The sequence below is a fragment of the Haliotis rubra genome, unplaced genomic scaffold, assembly GCF_003918875.1.
Source record: "Haliotis rubra isolate DU_JTF1 unplaced genomic scaffold, ASM391887v1 Scf629, whole genome shotgun sequence".
In the NCBI taxonomy this organism is placed as follows: domain Eukaryota; kingdom Metazoa; phylum Mollusca; class Gastropoda; order Lepetellida; family Haliotidae; genus Haliotis; species Haliotis rubra.
In genome coordinates this window covers 326,535-348,010 of record NW_025767334.1, presented here as the reverse complement: position 1 = coordinate 348,010, position 21,476 = coordinate 326,535, and the positions used below count along the sequence as shown (strand labels likewise).

At 42.1% G+C, this 21,476-nt stretch overlaps 1 protein-coding gene across 1 annotated transcript; it reads right to left on the bottom strand.

The window, feature by feature from the left end:
* Positions 1 to 686: 686 nt before the first annotated feature.
* LOC124256463 (organic cation transporter protein-like) lies at positions 687 to 21,149 on the bottom strand. Its single transcript, XM_046690453.1, has 10 exons — positions 20,931 to 21,149; positions 19,859 to 20,093; positions 17,261 to 17,364; positions 16,663 to 16,817; positions 4,263 to 4,428; positions 3,354 to 3,569; positions 2,821 to 3,047; positions 2,321 to 2,502; positions 1,931 to 2,082; positions 687 to 1,229 (listed from the first exon to the last, which is right to left on the bottom strand). The coding sequence occupies exons 1-10, from the start codon at positions 21,074 to 21,076 to the stop codon at positions 1,139 to 1,141; spliced, it is 1,674 nt and encodes a 557-aa protein (XP_046546409.1). The 5' UTR covers positions 21,077 to 21,149; the 3' UTR covers positions 687 to 1,138.
* Between the last annotated feature and the right edge of the window lie 327 nt (positions 21,150 to 21,476).

Genomic DNA, 21,476 nt, shown 5'->3' with positions numbered 1-21,476 from the left:
ACACAAGTAGAAATAACTGGAGAATATTTTTTTTTTTATAATATTCACAAGTAAATGTGATCTGGCAAATATATGTTAATGTACATATATGTTGATGCAATATGTCTTAATTTAAAAATCATAATTCCTTACATGAATTGATAACACTATAGTTAATACCTAACCTTGTCTTTATTTATCTGGGCACATATCATTATTATCAAGGGTACAGCTTAATTAAGCATTATGCAACCAACCATAAAATGTGTTGTTTTAAGCGGTCTGTCTTTTGGGAGGTCTATCTTATGGGAAGATACCGGCCACTCAGGGCATACATGTAAATCCTCTGAATATGGCTTGAGTATGTAAATTAAAGGATTCTCTGCACGGACGACTAATAAGATGAAAGACAAAATTAACGTTATAGATTTCACACCATCAGGTCGTTATCATTTTATGGAAACCGATCCCGCGCAATATAAATGAAAAATTATCACTGATGGAAACCGATCCCCTGAAAAACACACATTTAACTATAAACATTCGCTGCATACAACAGTTTTGCACATATCGTGCATACCGTGCAATATATCAACCTGAATATCTAAAAAGAAATCGAAAAGACATTGACAAAAATTGCGACGACGTAATCAAGCTAAAGACTCTCAATCAACAAATGATTACAATTTAATCCTGACTGTAGGTAATATATTTACACGAAGTCGACACAGTCACCTGAACTATTTTGTATGGGCAAATAACATGCCATGTTCGTATTTAGGGCAAATTGACAGGCGCCATTTTCATATGGACAGTTGTCTTTACACATAGCACAGGTCACAGGTCCCGTCAACGTGAACCATGGAAACAGAATATACTGCAATTACAACAAATGTGTAAGGGAGAATAGTCCACACTACACCTGGCTGTCATCCACGCCAATGGTGGACACACACGGTATAAAGCGTTACCACTTCAGATAATGACATAAATGGACCATACACAAAATGAAAGTCCAATTTAAGTGTAAGACCCTTGGTATAAACCATGCTTTTCAACCAATAACAAGCTTCATGGCAACAGGAAAATAATTAACCTAATGTATGTATGTCCTGTGTGAAACATTACGTTGTGAAAATAAATGAAATGGTATTGGACGTCAAGCGTTTTCACTGGTTCTACTGCCACATTCCCTGTCAAGGCGAAGTAGTTCTTGTGCCGGAGAAGGTATGGCGTCATCAGTGACATTTCTGTTGGATAATAAAACTCCATGTGATGGTTATATATTCAATGACACATAAGAAATCTATTGCATATTGCCGACTAGATCATACGCATGTGTTTCAGAAGTACAATAAAATAACGATAGCCCATAACCAAACTCATGAAGATCGCATACCTGTGACAGATCGACTGAAGATTTACCAGACACACAATGTTTGAGTTTATATAAGAATTATTATGTGATCATATAAGATGATGTAACATTCTAATTCTGCTACACGCGAGCAATATTTTCTCAAAATCAAAAGCATTATCATACTTCGGAAAGGAAAGTCAATTTGAGGTGTAGCATTTTCCTTCCATATCCATAAACGCAGATCTGTTCGCGCACAACTAGACAGATCATCCCATAAATATGAATATCACAATGAAATGGCCAACGATCTATAAAGGGATATGATCATACCTGTTGCAGCCTTTGAATATGACATCAACTCAACAAAATAGCACGGCAAATTTCAAGTATCTTATCCTAGTTTCTTCTTACATGTATTATTCAATCACATATGTAATGCTAAAACTGTCAGTATGGAAGCCAATAGTTAAAGCCAAGGACAATCTTGGCACTTCTTTCCAAACCCGAACGTATGTTCCCAATAGATACATTAGTGTGAATTAATACACAATGCCGAAGATGACTTACTGACAAATACAAAAATCCACTCACGTCCCTATTTTCTCTGCGTCCTTAATTGTTTCTGGAAGCTTTACGTTCAGGGTTTCCGGCAACAGAAGTACGAGAAGTCCAGCAATGAAGGAAACGCCCCCAAAAATCAACATAGGTAGAATCTGGCTGTATCTGCTGGTTATGTGCATTGTCTGAAAGAATCGAGGTATTGAATCTACTGATATGTTATTAAAGCAAGATACGACACTGGATAACACTAATCATATCAATAACAAAAAAATAACACAGGATGACAGTGGAAAACAGTATTGAACGTAACATGATCAACGAAATTGCACAATGATGACAAAATAGATTCGATGTAGGTATACGTAAGACTGTAGCATGCTGTTTATATTATATTTATACACATTACATAGGATTACTAACCAGATCATTAATATAAGGTGACGATATACTGCCAATTCTACAAAACAAAGAAGAGATGCCCATGCCAAAGTTTCGAGAAGTTGTGGGCAGCAGCTCTGCAGTGAAGACATAAACGGCGGCAAATCCTGCTGATACACACGTATTGCCCAGACACGCCAAAATGTTGATGATCCACTTGTTAGCTACGGGAAGAAACAGTCCACTAAAATATAACATAGATTCATAGTACCTTTTCCGATCATTTTGGGAACGAATGCGTATTCATCATGACAGGAGCGATCGGGTTATCTAGTGGTTAATGCGTTCGTTTTCGATTGCCCACATGGTTGCAATGTTTAGAGCCCATTTCCGGTGTCCCCCACCGTGATATTGCTGGAATATTGCTAAATGTGGCGAAAACATAAACTCACTCATTCATCATGTTAACTCACAGGTTTTTTTCTCCAGTTTGGAGAACGGATTCGTATTCTCTAATGTATATTTGCATCATGTAAACTCACGGGTTTCTGTGACAAAGAACGGGACGAACGACAGAGCACATGCTATTCCTGCCATCAGCATTGCAGTGCACAACATCTTCTTCCGCCCAATGCGGTCCATCAGGAGAAGACATATGACATACGCACATGCCTCGACCAGAACAAACAGTAAGAAGTTTAGGTAGACGTTGCCAGAGAGGTTTGTGACGTTCATGCTGAGACCAAAAAACCCCATACCGATTGCAAGCCTATCAACAGAAAACCAAAACACAAAGAATAGATATATGTACAAGTGTTTGTCATTTCGATAGAAATATTGGTATGTAGAGTACGTTGTAAGTCAAGCACATTGTCCATATTGGAACCTAGAATACACTTGAGTTCATATATGGAATTATTTCATTTTAATCAGAGAAAATACTCGAATGTCTTTTGTATCTTTACATTAATACTTTCGTTATTGATACTGGTGAAAACATCTTTTGTCTAAACTGGGTTTGAAATAGTCCCAGTTTGTTTTCTGAAGTACAATTGTCGTTATTAAATGCATTTACCAGGTGTATAAGATAATAAGGATCCTCTTCAACATGACAGGGGACTTCAGCAATTCCCAGAACTGTTCTTGATGATTATCCAGTGTGCATGTCACGTCATAAAGCATATCTTGAGTGAGCCTAACCTTGTTTCCTTTGGCAAGTTTCATCACAGTTTTGTTCGCCTCTGCAGTTTTCCCTCTACTATACTGCCATCTTGGGGAATCGGGCAGGAAACTGGAATATAATAGAAGCACTACGTCGGAAGAAAATACACACGTACTGTGTGTGAAAATAGCAAATGATGCCCCATTCCAGCCATTGCTTTTGTGAAAGGGTTGAAACATGACAAATAAAAGTACTCAGCGAGCTGTTTCACTTTCGCTTGGGAAACTTTTCGCAGGGGAAATGAAAAATATGTCTACGATAAGTGCAGTTGACAGTCTATTTCCCTATATTGACGATATAGCTGTTAACATTGCATCTCACTCCTGCATCAACACTGTGGAATTCATGTTTTGTTAATGTCTTACTGGAAAGGTTTGGGAAAGTCTACGTCAAACTAAATCAAGTCTTCAAGAGTAGGGGAGGAAAATATGATCTAAAAGAAAGTTATTGTGACAATAGAGCTGTAGAGATCTCACAGATAAGTTAAGCGTCAGATGTTCAGCAATGTGACGTTTGCACATCGATGTAGTACGATAAGAAATAGACTGTCACATTGAAGAATGCTGAGCCATGCTGAGCTAATTTTGTTTACTGCATGTTGTTTAGGTGTATTTGTTTGTTAACAAACATTCATTCCCATATCTTGTCTTTATGAATGAAATACAACAGAATACATTTTATATAAACAGCCCGCAATCTTCAAAATATAATATACAATCTTATTGAATCATTATAGCATTAGATATACGGAACACTACTTACTAGAGATAAGCAAAGAGAATCCCTGGAACGCTAATTGCAAGCTGCCTGGTTTTCCAGTCTCGCATCAGGAAGACCATCAAAGCAACAATGATGTTTCCCGCACTCCAGAAGAGATTCATGGCCACTCCAACCAACATTCGTTTAGAGGGACCGACGCATTCCATGCCTGTAGAAAAAGAATATGGATCAACAAAATCTTTAAAATGCCTTGTCAATTTTGAAATATTTCGTCTTTGTTTACAAATACATGAACACTTACAGAGGTCCAGTATTTACAACTTGATAAAATATTATTCACAGATTTCTATTGCTGAGTGTAGCGTTAGACGATAAATAAAAATAACATTCGAGACATAACAGTTCAATAAGGCAATAACCAAAATCTCTCATTTTGTACAACTTCATTTAAAACAAAATTCTTTTGTTTTGCGTTAATGAAGATACATTTGGTGTCATTGATACTTTTATTAACAATTAATCCAACAGGAAACAAGTAGGTATTGGCCCAACCATGCACAATGTTGACTGTCATATGTCACACATGTTCACAGTATTAGTATTATTTATGGGTTTATGGCACAATGCCCCACACGGATACACTTTGTTGATCACAATACTAGTGCGACATTGCTGGGCTGTTCAAGACTTTTCACTATACTTACTCACTCCCTCTTAATGATTTAGATGCTGGTATAAAAGAAGGTCAGAAGGATTTAGATACAGGTATAAAAGAAACTATGGAGAATCCTTTACAAAAGGATATCCAGATATGGTCCTGAAGTTATAGATCAGGAAGACGCTTAGGAATTCCTGAACGCTGAAAACCCTACATTTTGGTTTGGTTTTCCTTTTGCCAAATGGGCAGTTTCAAATAACGAGGCAAGCACAGTCATGAAACAAGCATTCAAGCTGTTGTTACATAGTCCGATTAGTTAACAATTCTACAACTAGTATTATATGAAACACCACTTCCCTCAATTCCCTGAAGTGAGAACTGTGTCATATCAACGAAAGATTTGTTCAGCCGATTACAATCTGTTTCAACTCAACGGAGGGACATCTCAACGGCCGACACACACATACACGTACGCACGCACGCACACACACGCACGCACACGCACCGCTCAAGCAAAACCAGGAGTTGAAACTTTTGTTCATCATATCTATCCAGTTTCACAGATGTTCGTATGGTTGGTGTGTTACGCCACAATCAGCTACGTTTGTAGATGACTGTAAAGGCAGTCCCTAACATTCGAGCTTGGAACATACATACCAGTTATAGATATGTTGACTAACAAGCAGCTCCATAGCTGCACGATAACAATCGATCAGCCAAGTCACACATTCTAATTCCAATTTAGTCATTTCCTATAAGCAGGATAAATTATTGTTACATATACTTCCCATCAAAAGTTTAGATTCACTAGTGTAAATATAGCCACTTACTTCAGGAAACTGTTCTATACTAAATCTTGCAAACAATTTTCCATACTGTTTAAAGGTACTGGGTAAACATGAACTGATGTATTGTAATAGAAAATCGTAACGTTGAAAAGATTATTGTCATGAGTCCAGTAGTATACACAATGGGGTTACGGGTCCACGTACCTCCCAAGGGCTCAATTTGTAAAAGTCCATAATCCCGTAGTCCCATTGTGTATACTACTACTTAGGTGCATGTAAATTTTGATGAAAATCGGTAGAATAGTTTCTGAAATATTGACCTTTAAGTGAGCATGGGGTCGGTCGGGAAAAGGCAAAATGTCCAACTTTTTGTCGTAATTAAGTCTCAATTAATCTAATGAAGTCACCGAGAGTGTTCCCAATGCCGTTTTGGTATAGTGTAACCATCTGCCGAGATGCATGCAAAATTTCACGAAAATCGATCAAATGGTTTTGGAAATAATCACTTTTTAGTGAGCATGGGGTCGATCTGGCGAAAGGCTAACAATCCAACGTATTGTCGTACTTGTTATATAGTATGACCAGAAATTATTGAGAATTTTAGGAATATGTTTAATTTGATTTCTAGTATAAACAACCTTGACCAGCTATCAAGTGCTTGGTTTCATTCAAAAGAGTCAACTCCGTTAATCCTTTTTCATTAGTTAAGAGTTATGTGAAGAGTTATTCCCCTTTGTTTACTCGCTAGCAGACGGCAGTTTCAGATGATTTAGAGAAGAGGAAATTGACTTTAGAGTATTATAACAAGGACATCAGATCACCTAAGTGATTTCAAGTAGAACAGGCATCCCTTTGTCCACTGTTTATCGTGTTTTGAAAAATATTGCAAATGGATATGGCATTGAGCACCAGGTAGGAGCAGGTAGGCCAAGAAAACTGACTGTCAGTGACAGGAGGTGGCTTGGTATTATTGTTTCTAAAGACGAACGAAGGAGTTTAGAAAACTTAAGGCTGGATATGATTGATTGAGGAACTGTGGCTGTCTGTAAGGAGACAATTAGAACTGAGCTGCATGCAATGGGTTGGCAGAAAAGTCGGGGAATTCCATCACCGATCATGAAACCTGAACAAAAGGAGCGAAGGTTGAACTGGTGCTTACAGCATAGAAATTTTAACTGGGCCAATGTGATTTTCTCAGATGAAAGTTCTGTGTGGCTGTTTCCTAATACACTTAAATTCTGGACCAAACAAACTAAAAAACCTTTGTATCAGCGCCTAAAGTACAGTCCGAAATTTAATGTGTGGGGTGGCATATCTGAGTTAGGGGCAACGCCCCTCTGTGTATTTGAAGGGAATATGAACTGTGAACAGTACACAGATATTCTCGAGGGACATTTACCTTCATCTGCTCCCGTGTTCTATGGAAATGTTTGGATTTTCCAGCAGGACAACGACCCAAAACATCGTTCAAAGCATTCACAGGCCTGGTTTCGGACCCAAAATATGACATTATTAGATTGGCCAAGCTATAGCCCTGACCTAAATCCAATAGAAAATGTTTGGGGACTTATGAAGGAAAGTGTCAATAAGAAAAATCTGACAAATATTGCTGAAATGAAAGAAGAGGCGGTCCGATATTGGGACAGCGTAGACCACGACTTTCTAACGTCTTTGATCAGTAGTATGCCCCGCCGCATTGAAGCCTGCATTGCTGCCCATGGTGACTTGACAAAGTACTAACTGTTCACCTGTCTTTCAATCTGGAGTTATGTTCTGATAATATTCACATTAATACTTGAGTAATGAGTGAATTTTTTTTTATAAATTACAATCTTTAAATTCTCAATAATTTCTGGTTGTACTGTATATTAACGAGGCGAGAGGTGTTTTAGCTGAATGAAAGTCGGAAGTCATCAACTCGCTACCGTCTCGGTGGTTGCTTTGAACGAGCACTGTGGACGAGTATAAGTGTGTGTGTCTCTCGGCTCGGCTATGATGCTGCTCGGCTGGCTGACTAGCGAGGCTACAGAAATCTGAAAGTGAATGAAACTCATCTTTCGGCATTTTCCTCCCGGGGTCGTCGTCTCAGTATCACCGAGCTAGCGCTGTGGGTGTGTGTGTCTCGGCTCAGCTATTTTTCACCATGTGCAGCTCACTGTAGAGCTGGCTGGCCACATAGCATACCACAACCTAATAGTACACACAAATAATCATTAGAATTATCATACAGTGGGTGATCTAAAAGGGACTGTGTCGTGAGGTACGATCATCAACTCCTCTTTGACGAATGCTCTCGGCGGTCCGTCTTTTAAGTAATACAAGTTCGGTTCGCCGTCTTTGATGTCGACAAGGTCTACGTTGTACGTTTTAATGGACCATATCGGATTGGTGGCGCGTTTTCTGCTGTCTCGCTCGTATTCTCCCGGCTGGTACAAGTACCTAACGCTGACCTGGTCCGGTAATGTTTTCTCTGTTTTATCATGACGTGCTGCTCCCAACGACGATTCGACAGATTTCACTTTGATGGCTTCGACGGGTCTCTTGCCCACGAGTCTGGTGACTTTGTTGTTGATAGCATCCACCACTCACGGTAAGCGTACGATCCATTCCGTGTTTCTGTTTTTGGGATCCATTAAATTCTGCGACTACTGATGTGAGAACAGACGTTCGGCTAAGGTGCGATTGAATCGCTTGATTATGGCTTGGCTTTGGTGAGCTCCCGCCACACCTCGTCTCACCTGGACGTCATGCTTGGCCAGCAGTAGTGACACGGCTCCCATGAACTCGCGTACGGGGTCGATTTGCAATACAGTGACGTTGACGACTGTCAGGGCGTACTTGTAGGTTTTACGCCTCACCCTGTCGTGAGGGAGAATCAGGAGGTAAGATTGGTGGACGCGATTCGGTGTGAAATGTTGAATTTTCTTCTCGGGATGTATCGAGGCGCCGACAGGTAGACTTGTCAGATGGCTTGTTTGTTAAGCCAAGTTTTGGCGACGTCTTCCGAGACTCTTTGGCTTTGGTGAGTTTTGGGATGGCGTCCATGCCTTTCCGGTACCCGCGTGGGCTGTAATAAATTTTCTCCATGATGTATGTATTGCGTGCGTTTTAATTATTTAATATGTGCATGTGCCCGTACTCGTAAGTGGTGACTCCGTCGATGACGATCCATCGTATGTGTCCATGGGGGACAGTGACTTCTCAGTCCGTATATCCTGTGTCCGTCACTTTTCAGCATGTTCATCTTGTGTTTGAACGTTTTATTCTTTAACAGGGCTTCCTTGAATCTGGCGTGCTTGATGTGTTTTTCACCACATGTTTTTTCACGCCTTTTGCCTATGTGATTTCATCGTTGTCTGCTTTCTTGGTGAAATACGTCTTAGGTCTCAAGTTGACATATTCCGCGACCGGCGTGGCAGCGCATTCGTCCTTCATCATGCCGAGTACTGTTTTGTTGACTTGGCTGTGCATAGGGTGATCTTTAGGGTAATCGCTGGTGTCGTACAGGCGCATGTGTTTCTTCATGTCCTCGTATACGTCCTTGGTGTGCATTTCCATCAGCAGGGAATCCGTGTCTGTGTACAGCACTTCGCACTTGTCGCCGTACTGTTTCTTCAGTTTGTTGTAGTAGAAATCGTACATCAAGTGTTTGGATAAGTTGAGGATGCTCATCCCTACATAAACAGGCCGGTTGAATTTGATGTGGCTTTTGTTCATGTGCAGCACTGCCAAGTCGTCGTTGAATATCTTGCTTCGGTTGAACGCCGGGCTGGCTATAAGTTTCCAGAGGTTTTCTTCCTCGCTGGATCTGACTAATTTCACGTTAATGCGTTTTCTCAAATTCTCCATCGTTTTGCCGAACACCGAGTTGTTCATGAGCTTGTACAAGTTTTTCTCAAAATTGCTGGTGGCTAGCTTCCGTAAACCCGTGTTCATTCTAATGTAGGGCTCCATCCACGGACTTTGATCGAACTGGAGCGCATTGTGTATTTTTGTGAGTTTCATTCCCAGCGACAAGTACAGCTGCAGATTGAGATAGTGAACGACGTATTTTGACTTGTTCATCAACTTAGGCATGAGTTTTTCGATGTTAGCTGGTTGATTGTCTCCCAGTAAATTTCGTTGATATTCAGACATCCAGTCCGTGTTCACCGTCAATCGTTTGGGAGCTAGGGGATAGCTATTGTGTGATTCGTGTAGTTCGGCGGGATAGTCCAAGTCCACTTGAGCACGTAGCCTTTGTTCGAATCTGGCTCGATGCTTTTCATGTCAATCATCTCGGGCGAGGAGACACATTCGAATCCCCCGGTTGGGAGATACTGACTCATGGCCCAGCCGTACAGGTTGTTGGTGTCGAGATAGAGTATGTGTTTGGTCGGTTTGCCGGGGTTGTGACCGGGAACGTTCTTGTTGTTGGCTTTGGCGTATCATTTGGACCAATCGTCCATGTACTCGTAGGTGTAGACGCCCTTCCTCAGCAGCAGGGGTCGAGTCTTGGCGTTGATGTATCGATTGGTGATGTCGAAGTCGTCCGGGTTGTTGGCATTCACCAGACTGTCTAGAGACGACAGCAGGAACTGTACGCTATCCATAATCTCAGACCGCCTAACGAGAACGAGATGTATTTTTCCATGTTGTTGGGAATGCACGTAATGTTGCCGTGATGAGGTGAGAATCGTAGCCGCGAAGAGTGTGAAACAGGACGGGGATTTTGATGGTCTTGGGATCATTTTGAGCTTCAAGTTGCACGCATTGTGAGCGGCATCTCTGTACTTGCCGGTGATGTGGCAGTGATCTCTCACGACATCCCCATTCAGGGGTTCATCGCACACGTGGAAATTCTTAACTTTCGTATCAGTTCCCAAGTTGTCTTGGGTCATGCGCATGAGGACGATGGTGTACAACTGTTTCCTGATGATTTTCTCTTCGTTTTGCAAACACGTGAGAAATCGTTCGGCTGCGGTGGGACCTCAGTAGACCACGGGAGCATCCGTTTCCTCGTCAAATTGAACGACCACGTAACCAAACCAGCAGGCTTTGTGCTCTTGTGTTTTATGCGTGAAACTTTTTTCCCGGACAACGACGCGACAGTGACGACGGTTTTGATGAGGTCGAAGTCGGTGTAGATGACGTTCGGCACGGGCATTTGATGTTTGCCTCGGCAATCTTCCCGGTGGGATTCCAGCAGGTCGGCTCACGTGAAGCCTTGCAGGCACCTTTCGAAGTGTTTCTCTTCCTTTTGCTTCGATTGATCGTACAACAGTCTGTTGAAATATTTCATCCACGTGTAGTGATACTTGTCGCCTTGCTGGAACATAAATATATTGATCGTGTTGCGGTGTTCGTTTGTGAGGGAGCTGATCCTGTGCACGATCGTTTTATTCCCTTCGTGTCCGAAGATATTAATGGCTATGTCGTCGTTCTGTTTTTCAATTTTGGTGACCTGGGAGATGGGTGTGTTTTCGTCTGTGCCGTCCCAGTTGATCCCATCGTCTTCAGGATAGCTCGAAAGTCTGTCTGAATGTGCTTTGGCCAGAAATTTCCTACAATTCTCATGTAGGATAAATTCAGGTCTTTGACGACGTCGCTGATTTCCAGCGAGTGTCGCTTGATGGTATTTTTCTTATCTCGTTCCACTGCTGGTAAGCTCGAATGCCTTGGCTGAACAGCTGGTTGGGAACGAACTCGACGGTCACTTCCACTTTCGTGATCTCGGGATTCCAAGTGAGTTCGCTGTCTCTTCGAAACGGCTCGTATTCCGCCATGTGTCTCTCTTGTCCTTGACGATCGTCCGGGATTGTACAGGATGGACAGCTTTCCCGTGTACTGGGTGCGTATCTGCTATGACCATGTCGTATTCCAGAGAGATGTTGTTGACGATGAAGCTGGCCTCAGTGCCGTCCGGCGTGTATATAACTTTGCCGTATATAACCAGTTGACCAGCGCGGTCTGGTAAAACGGCATGTACCAATCGAGCAGCTCGAAGTCGAGCGGTATGCAAAACCGGTTCTGCGATGGCTTTGTCCCCTGCCGCTATCCCATCGAGCTTGTCTTGCATGAAAGCTCTTCCCACACGCATGTCGTTCGCACGGCTGTTAGCCCAACAAATTCCTTGATACAACATGTCAGCGCTTTCATTCTCGTCACTGTCGTCAATCCTCAGCACCTCATTCCCGCTTATTTTGATGGTGATTTTCTTGATGATGGCACGACCCAGTTTGCGCACGATCGTGAGTTTGTCGTTCGTGGACTCCAAAGTGATGTGAAAAGCCAGTCGAGCCGTGCCGGGGTTGATGATGTTGTTTGCGCCCAGGTTGGGGAATCGAACCAGCAGCGTTTGGTTTTGAACGATCGTGCTCGGATTGTTGGTGATGCTCACCGACTGATGAACGGCTTTAACACCAAGGGGTTCTCTCGATCTTCGGAAAGGATCTAGCTTTCGTCCGTATTGCAACATTGTTTATATTGAAACTATGTATATTATAAGTTTAATATATAAAAAAATGGCTGACGATATTCCCATGGACCATTTCGACGTACACCAGCTGAATGATGATGATGCAGCAGCCATGCACCGTGGGCAACAAGCTTTTAAAGCAGGCTGTGGACGAGTATCACGATGCTTTAAAGCTCGATAAACATTATGTCTAACCATTGGGTCGTGACTATCCAAAGTTCAAAATCGACAACGAAGGGACGCTGCGATTGAAAGCTCATCCGGAGGTCAATCTCATGAACAAACACACAAAAAAACACTCGCCCTGTCGACGCTAGCCAGTCGCTGTGGCTGTAGTCAACTGATCCGCGACGAACTAAACCTGCGAGATTAAGGCGTGGCACAACCCAAACAACTGTCCGAGATCTGCAAAACGTAAGGACTGAACTCTATGGTGCCGTCGCTGCCGATCCGCGAGAAATGCCTCAGCGCGCCAAAGAAGCGTCTGACGAAATATTGGTCATGTACTCGAACGAACCCTTGCCCAGTTTTGAATTTCCTCTTAGGGAACTTCAGGGTCTAGACAAAGCCTTGAAAAACGTGTGCGGAGAACTCGTGAACAACATGGGTAAACTGAACTAAATCGACAAGCACATCGCTCGCGATAAAAGAAACCTCAGAAAACGACCACGAAGCCATGAAAAACATCATCGAGAAAAGATTGCGAGACCTGGAAGATGAGAGACGGACCAGATTGGAAGCTTCTGCCTCCAACTGGGAAGCCCTCCGATCACAAATCAGTCGCGTGCGCAAAACCATCAACCGAGTCTTGAATGAGGACACCACGTTGGCCGACAGGATCCGAATTCTGTTCCGGGAACAAGGAATCACCATCACCAGCATTCTCACGGCTTTGGGCTTCATCATATCGAAACTGGTCATATCGCTGACGGGCGGTAGTGGTACACCACCAACACCAACAAGCCCATCATCAGGCGACGACGTCAGACACTAAAAAAACATTTGAAATCTCTCGGCGAAGCCCTGGCTAAACTGGCCGGCACAGCTGCCGAAGCGCTGCCTGGTATCTTGTGCAGCATCGTTTCCTGGTTGTTAGGCTTCTTGTCAAAACCATCATGTGGCTCAATCAAAACCTGTGGGCTTTCATCGTCGCTGTGGCGGGCCTGGTGTACGTCGCAGCTAAGAAGTTTTTAACCAAATGAGGCACAGACCGACCCGATCCCCCAGACCACCAACGCCATTTTGTGACTGACGTGCTGCTGATTGTGTGCCTGCACGTGCAGGGGCAGCTGCTGCTGTTGTTGGCGTGGTGCTGCTACTTCTACTTCCGGTGTCAGTGCCACGATATATAGTATACATATCTACTTTTTCAATATGTACGTGAAGCTTTCTGGGAATCACGAGCGACGAGTCCATTCAACTGCTGCACACGATCGATAACACGTCCAGTCACGCTATGCGACATCACCTACTACCCAGGATGGACCAACATCAATGGTAGAAACAAAAGGCTGTTCGTCAATAACGCCAAATAAAGGATGGCTACTACAGCGTGTGCTCGCTCAACGAAGAAATCTTCAAATCTATGGGAGCTGAACTCAAAATGAACGACTCGAATGGCATGGTCATGCTAGCCAACAACGGAAAAAATACTTTGAGACTCAGTCGGCAGTTGAATAAAACGCTCGATTTGACATCGAACGACATACCACCGAAAACCAACGTGACCGGCACAAAATTACCCGATCTCGTTCCGTATTGCAAACTGTGCATTCATCTCGATCAGCTGAACACGACCGACAACGTTCAAGGTGAACGACCTTCCACACTGCTGAGAGCCGTCCTGGTGAAAATGGAAAAGAACAACGACGGTGGAACTGAATCGTTTTTGTCGCGGCATTACAAGAAATTAATCCGAGGCAACATAACAGAATTGAAAATATCGGTTTTAGACATTAAACACTATCCCGTAGGTATAAGATATCTAACATGTCACATGCATGTGCAAAATTTGAAAGAATTCGATTGAAAAGTTTAGAAGATATTGTTGTCCTAAACTTCAAGATCGAATTTATCAAAAATAGGTTTTTTGTGACTTAGTACACTCTGGTTTTCAGGCGACAAAAGATCACTACCTGACAAAAGTCATGAACAACGGAACGCTGCTCGTGGCTTACGTCCGTACACAAACACGCACTGTTATCGTCGTTGAGGCAAAGAATAGCCCACATGCTGTCGAGCAAACCCGGGATGCAAAACATGGGATTGCAGATGGTGTCGGAATTCGACAGTGTGGTAAACGTCCTGGAAAATCTGCCGGCAAAATCCACGCTGTACATCCAAGTCTACCTCGGCGAACCGCCGTCGGCGTGTAACGTCGTCGAAATCGTGAAAGGGATCAAACTCCGCTGGGCCAAACAGTAACAATACCAAGTTTGCTCCGTTTATGTGCAGGTGAACGTTAACACCTACACCAGTCTGCAGGGAGTCACTGTGACAAAATTTTCTTCTACTCGACAACATACGTCTCATGGGTTTGAAGTGCACGTCCGGGAAATTATCCGATAACAAATTGAAAACCATTTCGTAATACATTATATATAATGAGATGAACCATCATCATTTCAGCGTCACGCTAGCTGAGCTCGGGGACACGCGGGGATTCGATCTACCCGGCGAGGAAAACGCCTTGTACGCCATGCGCTTCCAAGATAACGTGTACAAACGACGAGAAGTCATCATCGAATCTCAGTTGAACTGGATTATTTACCCGGTCCTGACCTACCCCTATCTTATCATAGATAATAATGATGGTGTCGTCTAAAAAATAACAGGATACTGCTGGGGAGGTTTGATCCTGGAAAAAGAATGTGGATAAACGTAGCGCCATTACCAGATCAAACGGCTAACATCTTAGTTCCCAATGAGAAAAAAGCAGTGTTATTTTTAGTAAAATATACTGATGTGCCAGACTCGTGGCTCAGTATGATACAAGGTTCTACTCTTATTATCAAAGTATTTCTTGGAGATGCACCCGGAGTAGATATAAGCCTTCTGCATGGGTTAAAAATACGTTGGCATGATCACCATCAACAAAAACGTTGTCGTATTTGTATACAACCAGGAGAACCCCCACCGCAAATCTAGATATTATGATATTTCAAAAGGATTTTATTTAACTCTAGACCGTTTATATATACGAAAACTTGTACCTCATCAGCTTAAAGTATATTCATCAAACATTGACTGAGGACCAATTAAATACTATTTTATAAAAAGTCTATATATACAGAATGGGACTGTACCCGGTCGTGGATGAAGTGGAGAAAACACTGGAAACCATAGACGGGTTTCGTTTTGCGACAGATATGCGAGATCAAACAACAACTAGAACGTGAACGCGATACGTGGTCGGCATTACAGAAAAAATATCACAGGGCCATCAATTCCGTGGACGGTGTTGACAGCGCTCTGGTTTCAGTCAGCATGGGATTAGGTGTAGCAGGTATCAGGTTACTATCCACCATCATGGCCGCACTCCTGGTGCTAGGTATCGAAATAACAGCCGGCGTGGCAGGGGTGATTGGATTGACCCTTAAGTTCGTGTCTCGCAGACTGCAACGTAAAGCATTGAAACACGCCAAAATTAGAATTCTCACCGAAGCGAAGTTAAACACGATAGGCGATCATATTTCCACCGCGCTCACCGACTCTAAAATCTCTGAAGAAGAGTTTCATTTGGTGCTATCAGAAATAGCAATATATCACAGAATGAAACAAGAGATTCGGGCCAAGTCTCATAAAAACGCCGTCATTTGCGAAGACGAGAAAAAACATTTCATAGAACAAGGGAAGCAACAGGCCCGACAAGTCTTCATTACGACAACCAAACAAATCATAGGAGATTCACAATAAACTTTTTCGCAATAAACTGTTATCGCCTAGATAATATATGACAAGTACGACAATGCGTTGGAGTGTTAGCCTTTCACCAGACCGACACCATGCTCACTAAAAAGTGATTATTTCCTAAATCAATTTAAAAATTGAGCCCTTGAGGGGGACCTGGTCCCGTAGCCCCATGGGGTTAGGGATTAGGGACTTCTCAAGGGCCCTAAATGATAGGAGATTCCCTGGAGAGGAGCTGCTCCCGTAGCCCCATTGTGTATACTACTAGTCCAATAAATGATAAAACTCACTGAAAATTGGCGAATTCATAACAACATTTTACACCCCAAAACGCATCTGTTCTGATGCACGATATTTGCACATGCTTTTCAGCAATTTGATGCATGATCCTCGTGCAATTCATCTGCATACGGTTTGCACTTGGCTTCCCCAAGTTAGTGGAGAAATCAGTCTTCCATGTAACCATATATATACACACCCACAAACACACACACACACACACACACACACACACACACACATAACATATAGTGAGTGTTTTCAGTCAGTCTAAACCTTTGAAGGGAAGTATATGTTTTCTCAAATGAAAGTAGAAACACACGTAAAGCAAAGTAAACAAGAAGAACCTACTGAACACGAAACACGATAGGTACTGCACGTTGTTGCTCGCTGAGATGACTAATACTACAGTGATGAGCAGGTAGTAGTCCGTGATCCAGGTGAGACAGATGCTCAGGAGAACCGAAACAAACACGCAAGCCAAGATGACTCTCCGCCGTCCAAACCTGCAACACGGTACGCAGCAACATTCGTCCATACAAATTGAAATTGGTGGTGTCTATTTGCAGATGTCTACCTAAACTACTTACAAAGAGACCCGTTAAGATCCCGTTTAGAATTTGTCTTCAGCAACCTATGGTGTATGATGTTGATCACTGGTTTGTCTGGTGCAGACTTGATTATGTTCAGACCGACGCCATATAGCTGGAATAATGCGGCGTTGAAGAACCAACCAACCAACCAACTTACAAACAGAACGTATGTTTTTTTGTTTTTTTTATATTATTCCTTACACAAGGGACAGAGAAGTAGAATATCAAACATAGTCAATGCTGTAGTGGCGGGAGAGTACTGAAATCAACTTAAAAAGATTGTGATGATGAAGGATTCGCTGAGGTACTCTAATCGAACTTTAGGCTCCCACAGCAACAAATATGGAGGTACTTACATGTCGGACATGGGTCCACCAATGAGAACTCCAACGAGTTGCCCAACCATGGCCATCATCTTAGCGTGACTCACATACAGCTTCCGGTCACACACAAGGTCCATCTGAAAATAAAAATGTTTGTTTTTTGCTTAACGCTGCATTCAGCAATATTCTTCGGATATGACGGCGGTCTGTAAATAATCAAGTCTGGACCAGACAGCCCAGGATGTACGTCTATCTACCCAATTTGGATACGATCATGGGTAGATGAAGAGAAAGTCTAAGGCTTAATGCAATATAAGTTGCGTGCAGTTCACCACTTGGGAAGTACGCACATGGCTTCAACAGCACAGGGGGTGGTGGGGGAGCCTAGTGGTTAAAGCGATCGCTCGTCTCGCCGAAGACCCCGGTTCGATTCCCCACATTAGTGCAAAGTGTGAGGCCCATTTCTGTGTCCCCGTGATATTGATGGAATAATGCTAATTTTAAGTGGCGTAAAACTAAACTCACTCACTCACTCATCCACCAGCACAGAGACGTTTAATTTTCTTTGTTGTTGTTCGCTGCTTCTTTACGAAGCCCCTGACCCTATCATTTGGAGACGAATCTTGAGGATCGAACATATAATATATAGTTACTTTCATTGTTAACACCTAATGTAATCTTTTTCAGGAGATTATCGAGGCTGAATAAAGTCCCTCGAAACTCAGCGCGCCTTCTGGACAGCGAACACCACGCGCCAACTGCGCACCAGTTGTTGGAACAGTAACAAATGTACACACTTCGAGCCTTTTCCATGATGTTAGAAACAGTATAATTAGGAGATAAACCTACGGTGTGGGAAAATCAGAGGTATATAACGAAACTATAATAGCTCTAAATTGTTCATTTAAACAAACAATTTAGAGCTATTATAATTTCGTTATATACCTCTGATTTTCCTCACAATAGGTTTATCTCCATTCTATGACTATTTTATAAACAATTTCAGGTGGAACTCTTTCTTTGGTTATAGGTCAATACGTGAAGCGGCCTCGCATTCCAATCTCAGGTGGCATCGCCCAAAATGTGGTGATTGGTGGTAGACGTCAATAACTAACAAATTCCAGATTCAGTAATAACAAATCACGTTTGTTTTTCCATGCATTAATCATCGATCATTAACTGATAAGTTGGAAAACATATATCAAATAAGGAAAAGCTTGGTTCAAATTTGAAAATTCCACCGTAGACCCTTTCCCCACCAGAATAATGGCAGCAACCTCGCATGGCCTTGACCTATTCTCGGAAGTCAATTGTTTACATTTACGTTGAATATTGCAAATTTGGAAAGATGCGACAGGAGAACCTCTGACAGTTTGCGCAAAGTTAACCTGATTGTATGACTGAGATAGTCTTTGATATCGAATTTTGGTACTGGTTCAAAATTTAAGAGAAGAAGCGCTTTTGCTGTAACGAGAAGTCCGTCTTGTACCGAATTTAGATACTGTTGAATTTTGCGCCCTGTCAACTTGACGATTTCACTCACCTCTACTGGCTCTACGTCTGCGTGCGATAGCTGTGGTGATGTCCTTACACGCTCATGTGTGTACTTTTGTGCTCAAATTCGATTCTACGGATATTATTTTTTTACATTTTGGAAAGTGTTTTGTTACCTAGTGGCTTCAAAGTGTAGTGAATTCAAAATGAATCGGATTCGCTGGCATGTTCGCGAGGCAGTTGACAAAGAGCGAGATTTGTGGTGATATTTCCGAAAGGATAGAACAGGACATGAGAGTGTACCTCTGGCATAAATACGGTAAGGTAATTAATTATACTTTAATAGACTACTTTAGATCAAGCAGTGTAATGGATAAGAGGGATAAATAAATAAATAAGCTAAATAACTTTTTCAGCGATATTATACTTTTAGAAAAATATATGTTGGGCTAAACAGAACGGTTTGCAGATTCTGTAATTACTACCGCTAAATTCGAAACAGTAAAAATTTCAAAATATCATTTTGTTTGAACTGATAACCCAACTGTTTATTTATGTGGACGGAAGGGATTCAAATTTCTTCTGCGTTCGATGTTAATGCATCCTCCGTTACCGGATCAAGATCAGTGGCGATATCGTTGACGAAAGCTGATAATAAATTTAACACGGAAATTTTGTAGCAGTCTATTGCTGGATGTATTCTGACATAACATAGAATTAACGTAAACATATTTGTTCTTGCTGATTTTTTATTCGGAAAGTAGAGGATGTTTTGATCTTGTTTGACTGAATATTTGTTTCCATGCTTTCGAAGTACTTTTGTATGTATCAACACCTATTGCTGTGAGTTACGCAAGTAGTGAGTCGAGCCCGTCATCGCTAAATCCATCTTTAAAGACATATGTGTAATTTCCGACAGTAAAATCGCCGTAATTTATCGATGCATCGGTAGGTTGTTTGGTGTCCGCCATGTTGGTGGGCAGACAAAAATAGTGCATTACCGTACACCATGTATAATTGCGCACGGAAAATCAGAGACCAGTAAAACGTGATTATATACCTCTGAATGACTTTAATTAACCAATCACAATCCAGTGTTTAGTGAAGTCATGGTAGAATTCAAGTTGAATTACTTACTGTTTGGGCAACAGTCGACTGATACACGCTTTTATCATATGTCCACTTGTGACATGGCTCAGTGACGGTATTCATATCGCGGGATGATGCATTTTCAGACGTTGAATAAATGAAGCATGATGAACGAGGTAGGTCGCCGTTATCATTATCAAGCGGCATTGTCCTGTTGATGAGGTCAGCATGAGCCTCGCTTTGAATCTGGAAGGTATCGTTTTTCATCCCGGGAATAGCACACCTGAAATGCAAAATACAAGGGTTTTCGTCTGGTTTATTGAGGGTGGTCAGGTGTGAACAGATAAGTTAGATCAACCCAAAGGATGTATAAAAAATGCATGTGTGAGTGAGTGAGAACACTGACTTTGTGTGCTGTGCCTCACACTGACAGTTTTTGTGTGAATCCCGCATGGCACTCATCTCCCCCACCACCCCTTCCCCTACCAGAATGTTTCCAATCCTAAATATAACTGGTTAAATCCTATAGATGTTTTGTTTGAATGTTGTTTAAATATAACTGGTTAAATCCTAAAAATGTTTTGTTTGATTGTTGTTTAGCGCAATATGCCAGCAATAATGACGCGGTTCTATTAATAATCGATTCTGGACCAGACAATCCAGTGATCCACAGCATGAGTATGATCTACAAAATCATGACTCGATCTATCCCTGAAAAAGTGAAGTAAACCACAGCCATGGCACACCTTTTTACGCAAACCATGTGAAATTATGGACCAAATTTCAGGGTTATTTATTTCAGGTACAATTTTGAAAGAGCCTTCATGTTAGTCTATGTAGTTGGTCGCCAATACATTTAGCTCTGTGCACTGTGGACAAACACTGAAGAAGTCACTTAAATTTGTCCATTCCGGAGTCCTGAAGAGTTGATTTCTCTGTGGATTTCTTATGAGTAACAGCGTCTCCATAATGTTGCCTAATGGCTTCAAGGTGCATCAGTTAATCGTTTTTGTGATAAACTTACAATATGGTCTCAACATACCCACCTCGGTATCCACTGCATGAAGAACAGTTCACTTCACCATAATAGTTTGGAGGGCATTTCTTCTGCTGAACTTACCTGTGTTCAGGGACAGCAAAGAGAAACACAAAGATGACCATGCCGATGACAGCATTATAAACGGCGGGGAGGCTGAGCAGTATATACAGACGTCTTTGGGAAGGACCAAATTCGCCCACTGTCTCCAGAATGTTGTCAAACTTCATTTTGTTTCCACACAACTCTCACTTGCAATGCCTCATCTGTTAGTACAATGCTATTTTATGCTGCTGCGTCTCGGCACCCCTTTAATAGAAAGAGTCGGAAATGTAGTTGTCAACGAAAGTCTTTACATACATGTACAGATGGTAGACTATCACCATTCAAGGATCCTGTACTGAATGACATACCAGTAATCATTTTAGAAATAGTGAAAAGAAACCTGTTAAGACTTGTTCCTTGAACTCATTTATCCGGACCTAGTTTGCAGACATCGGAGATGGTATCTGTTTGTAGAACCTGAAGGGGCGACTAACAGTAGTCCACGCTAGGAGTTACTTATACTGGACAAACAGCTTTTTCGTCTCCATATCTAATATTACGCAGATGAAAACATTAACATTCACA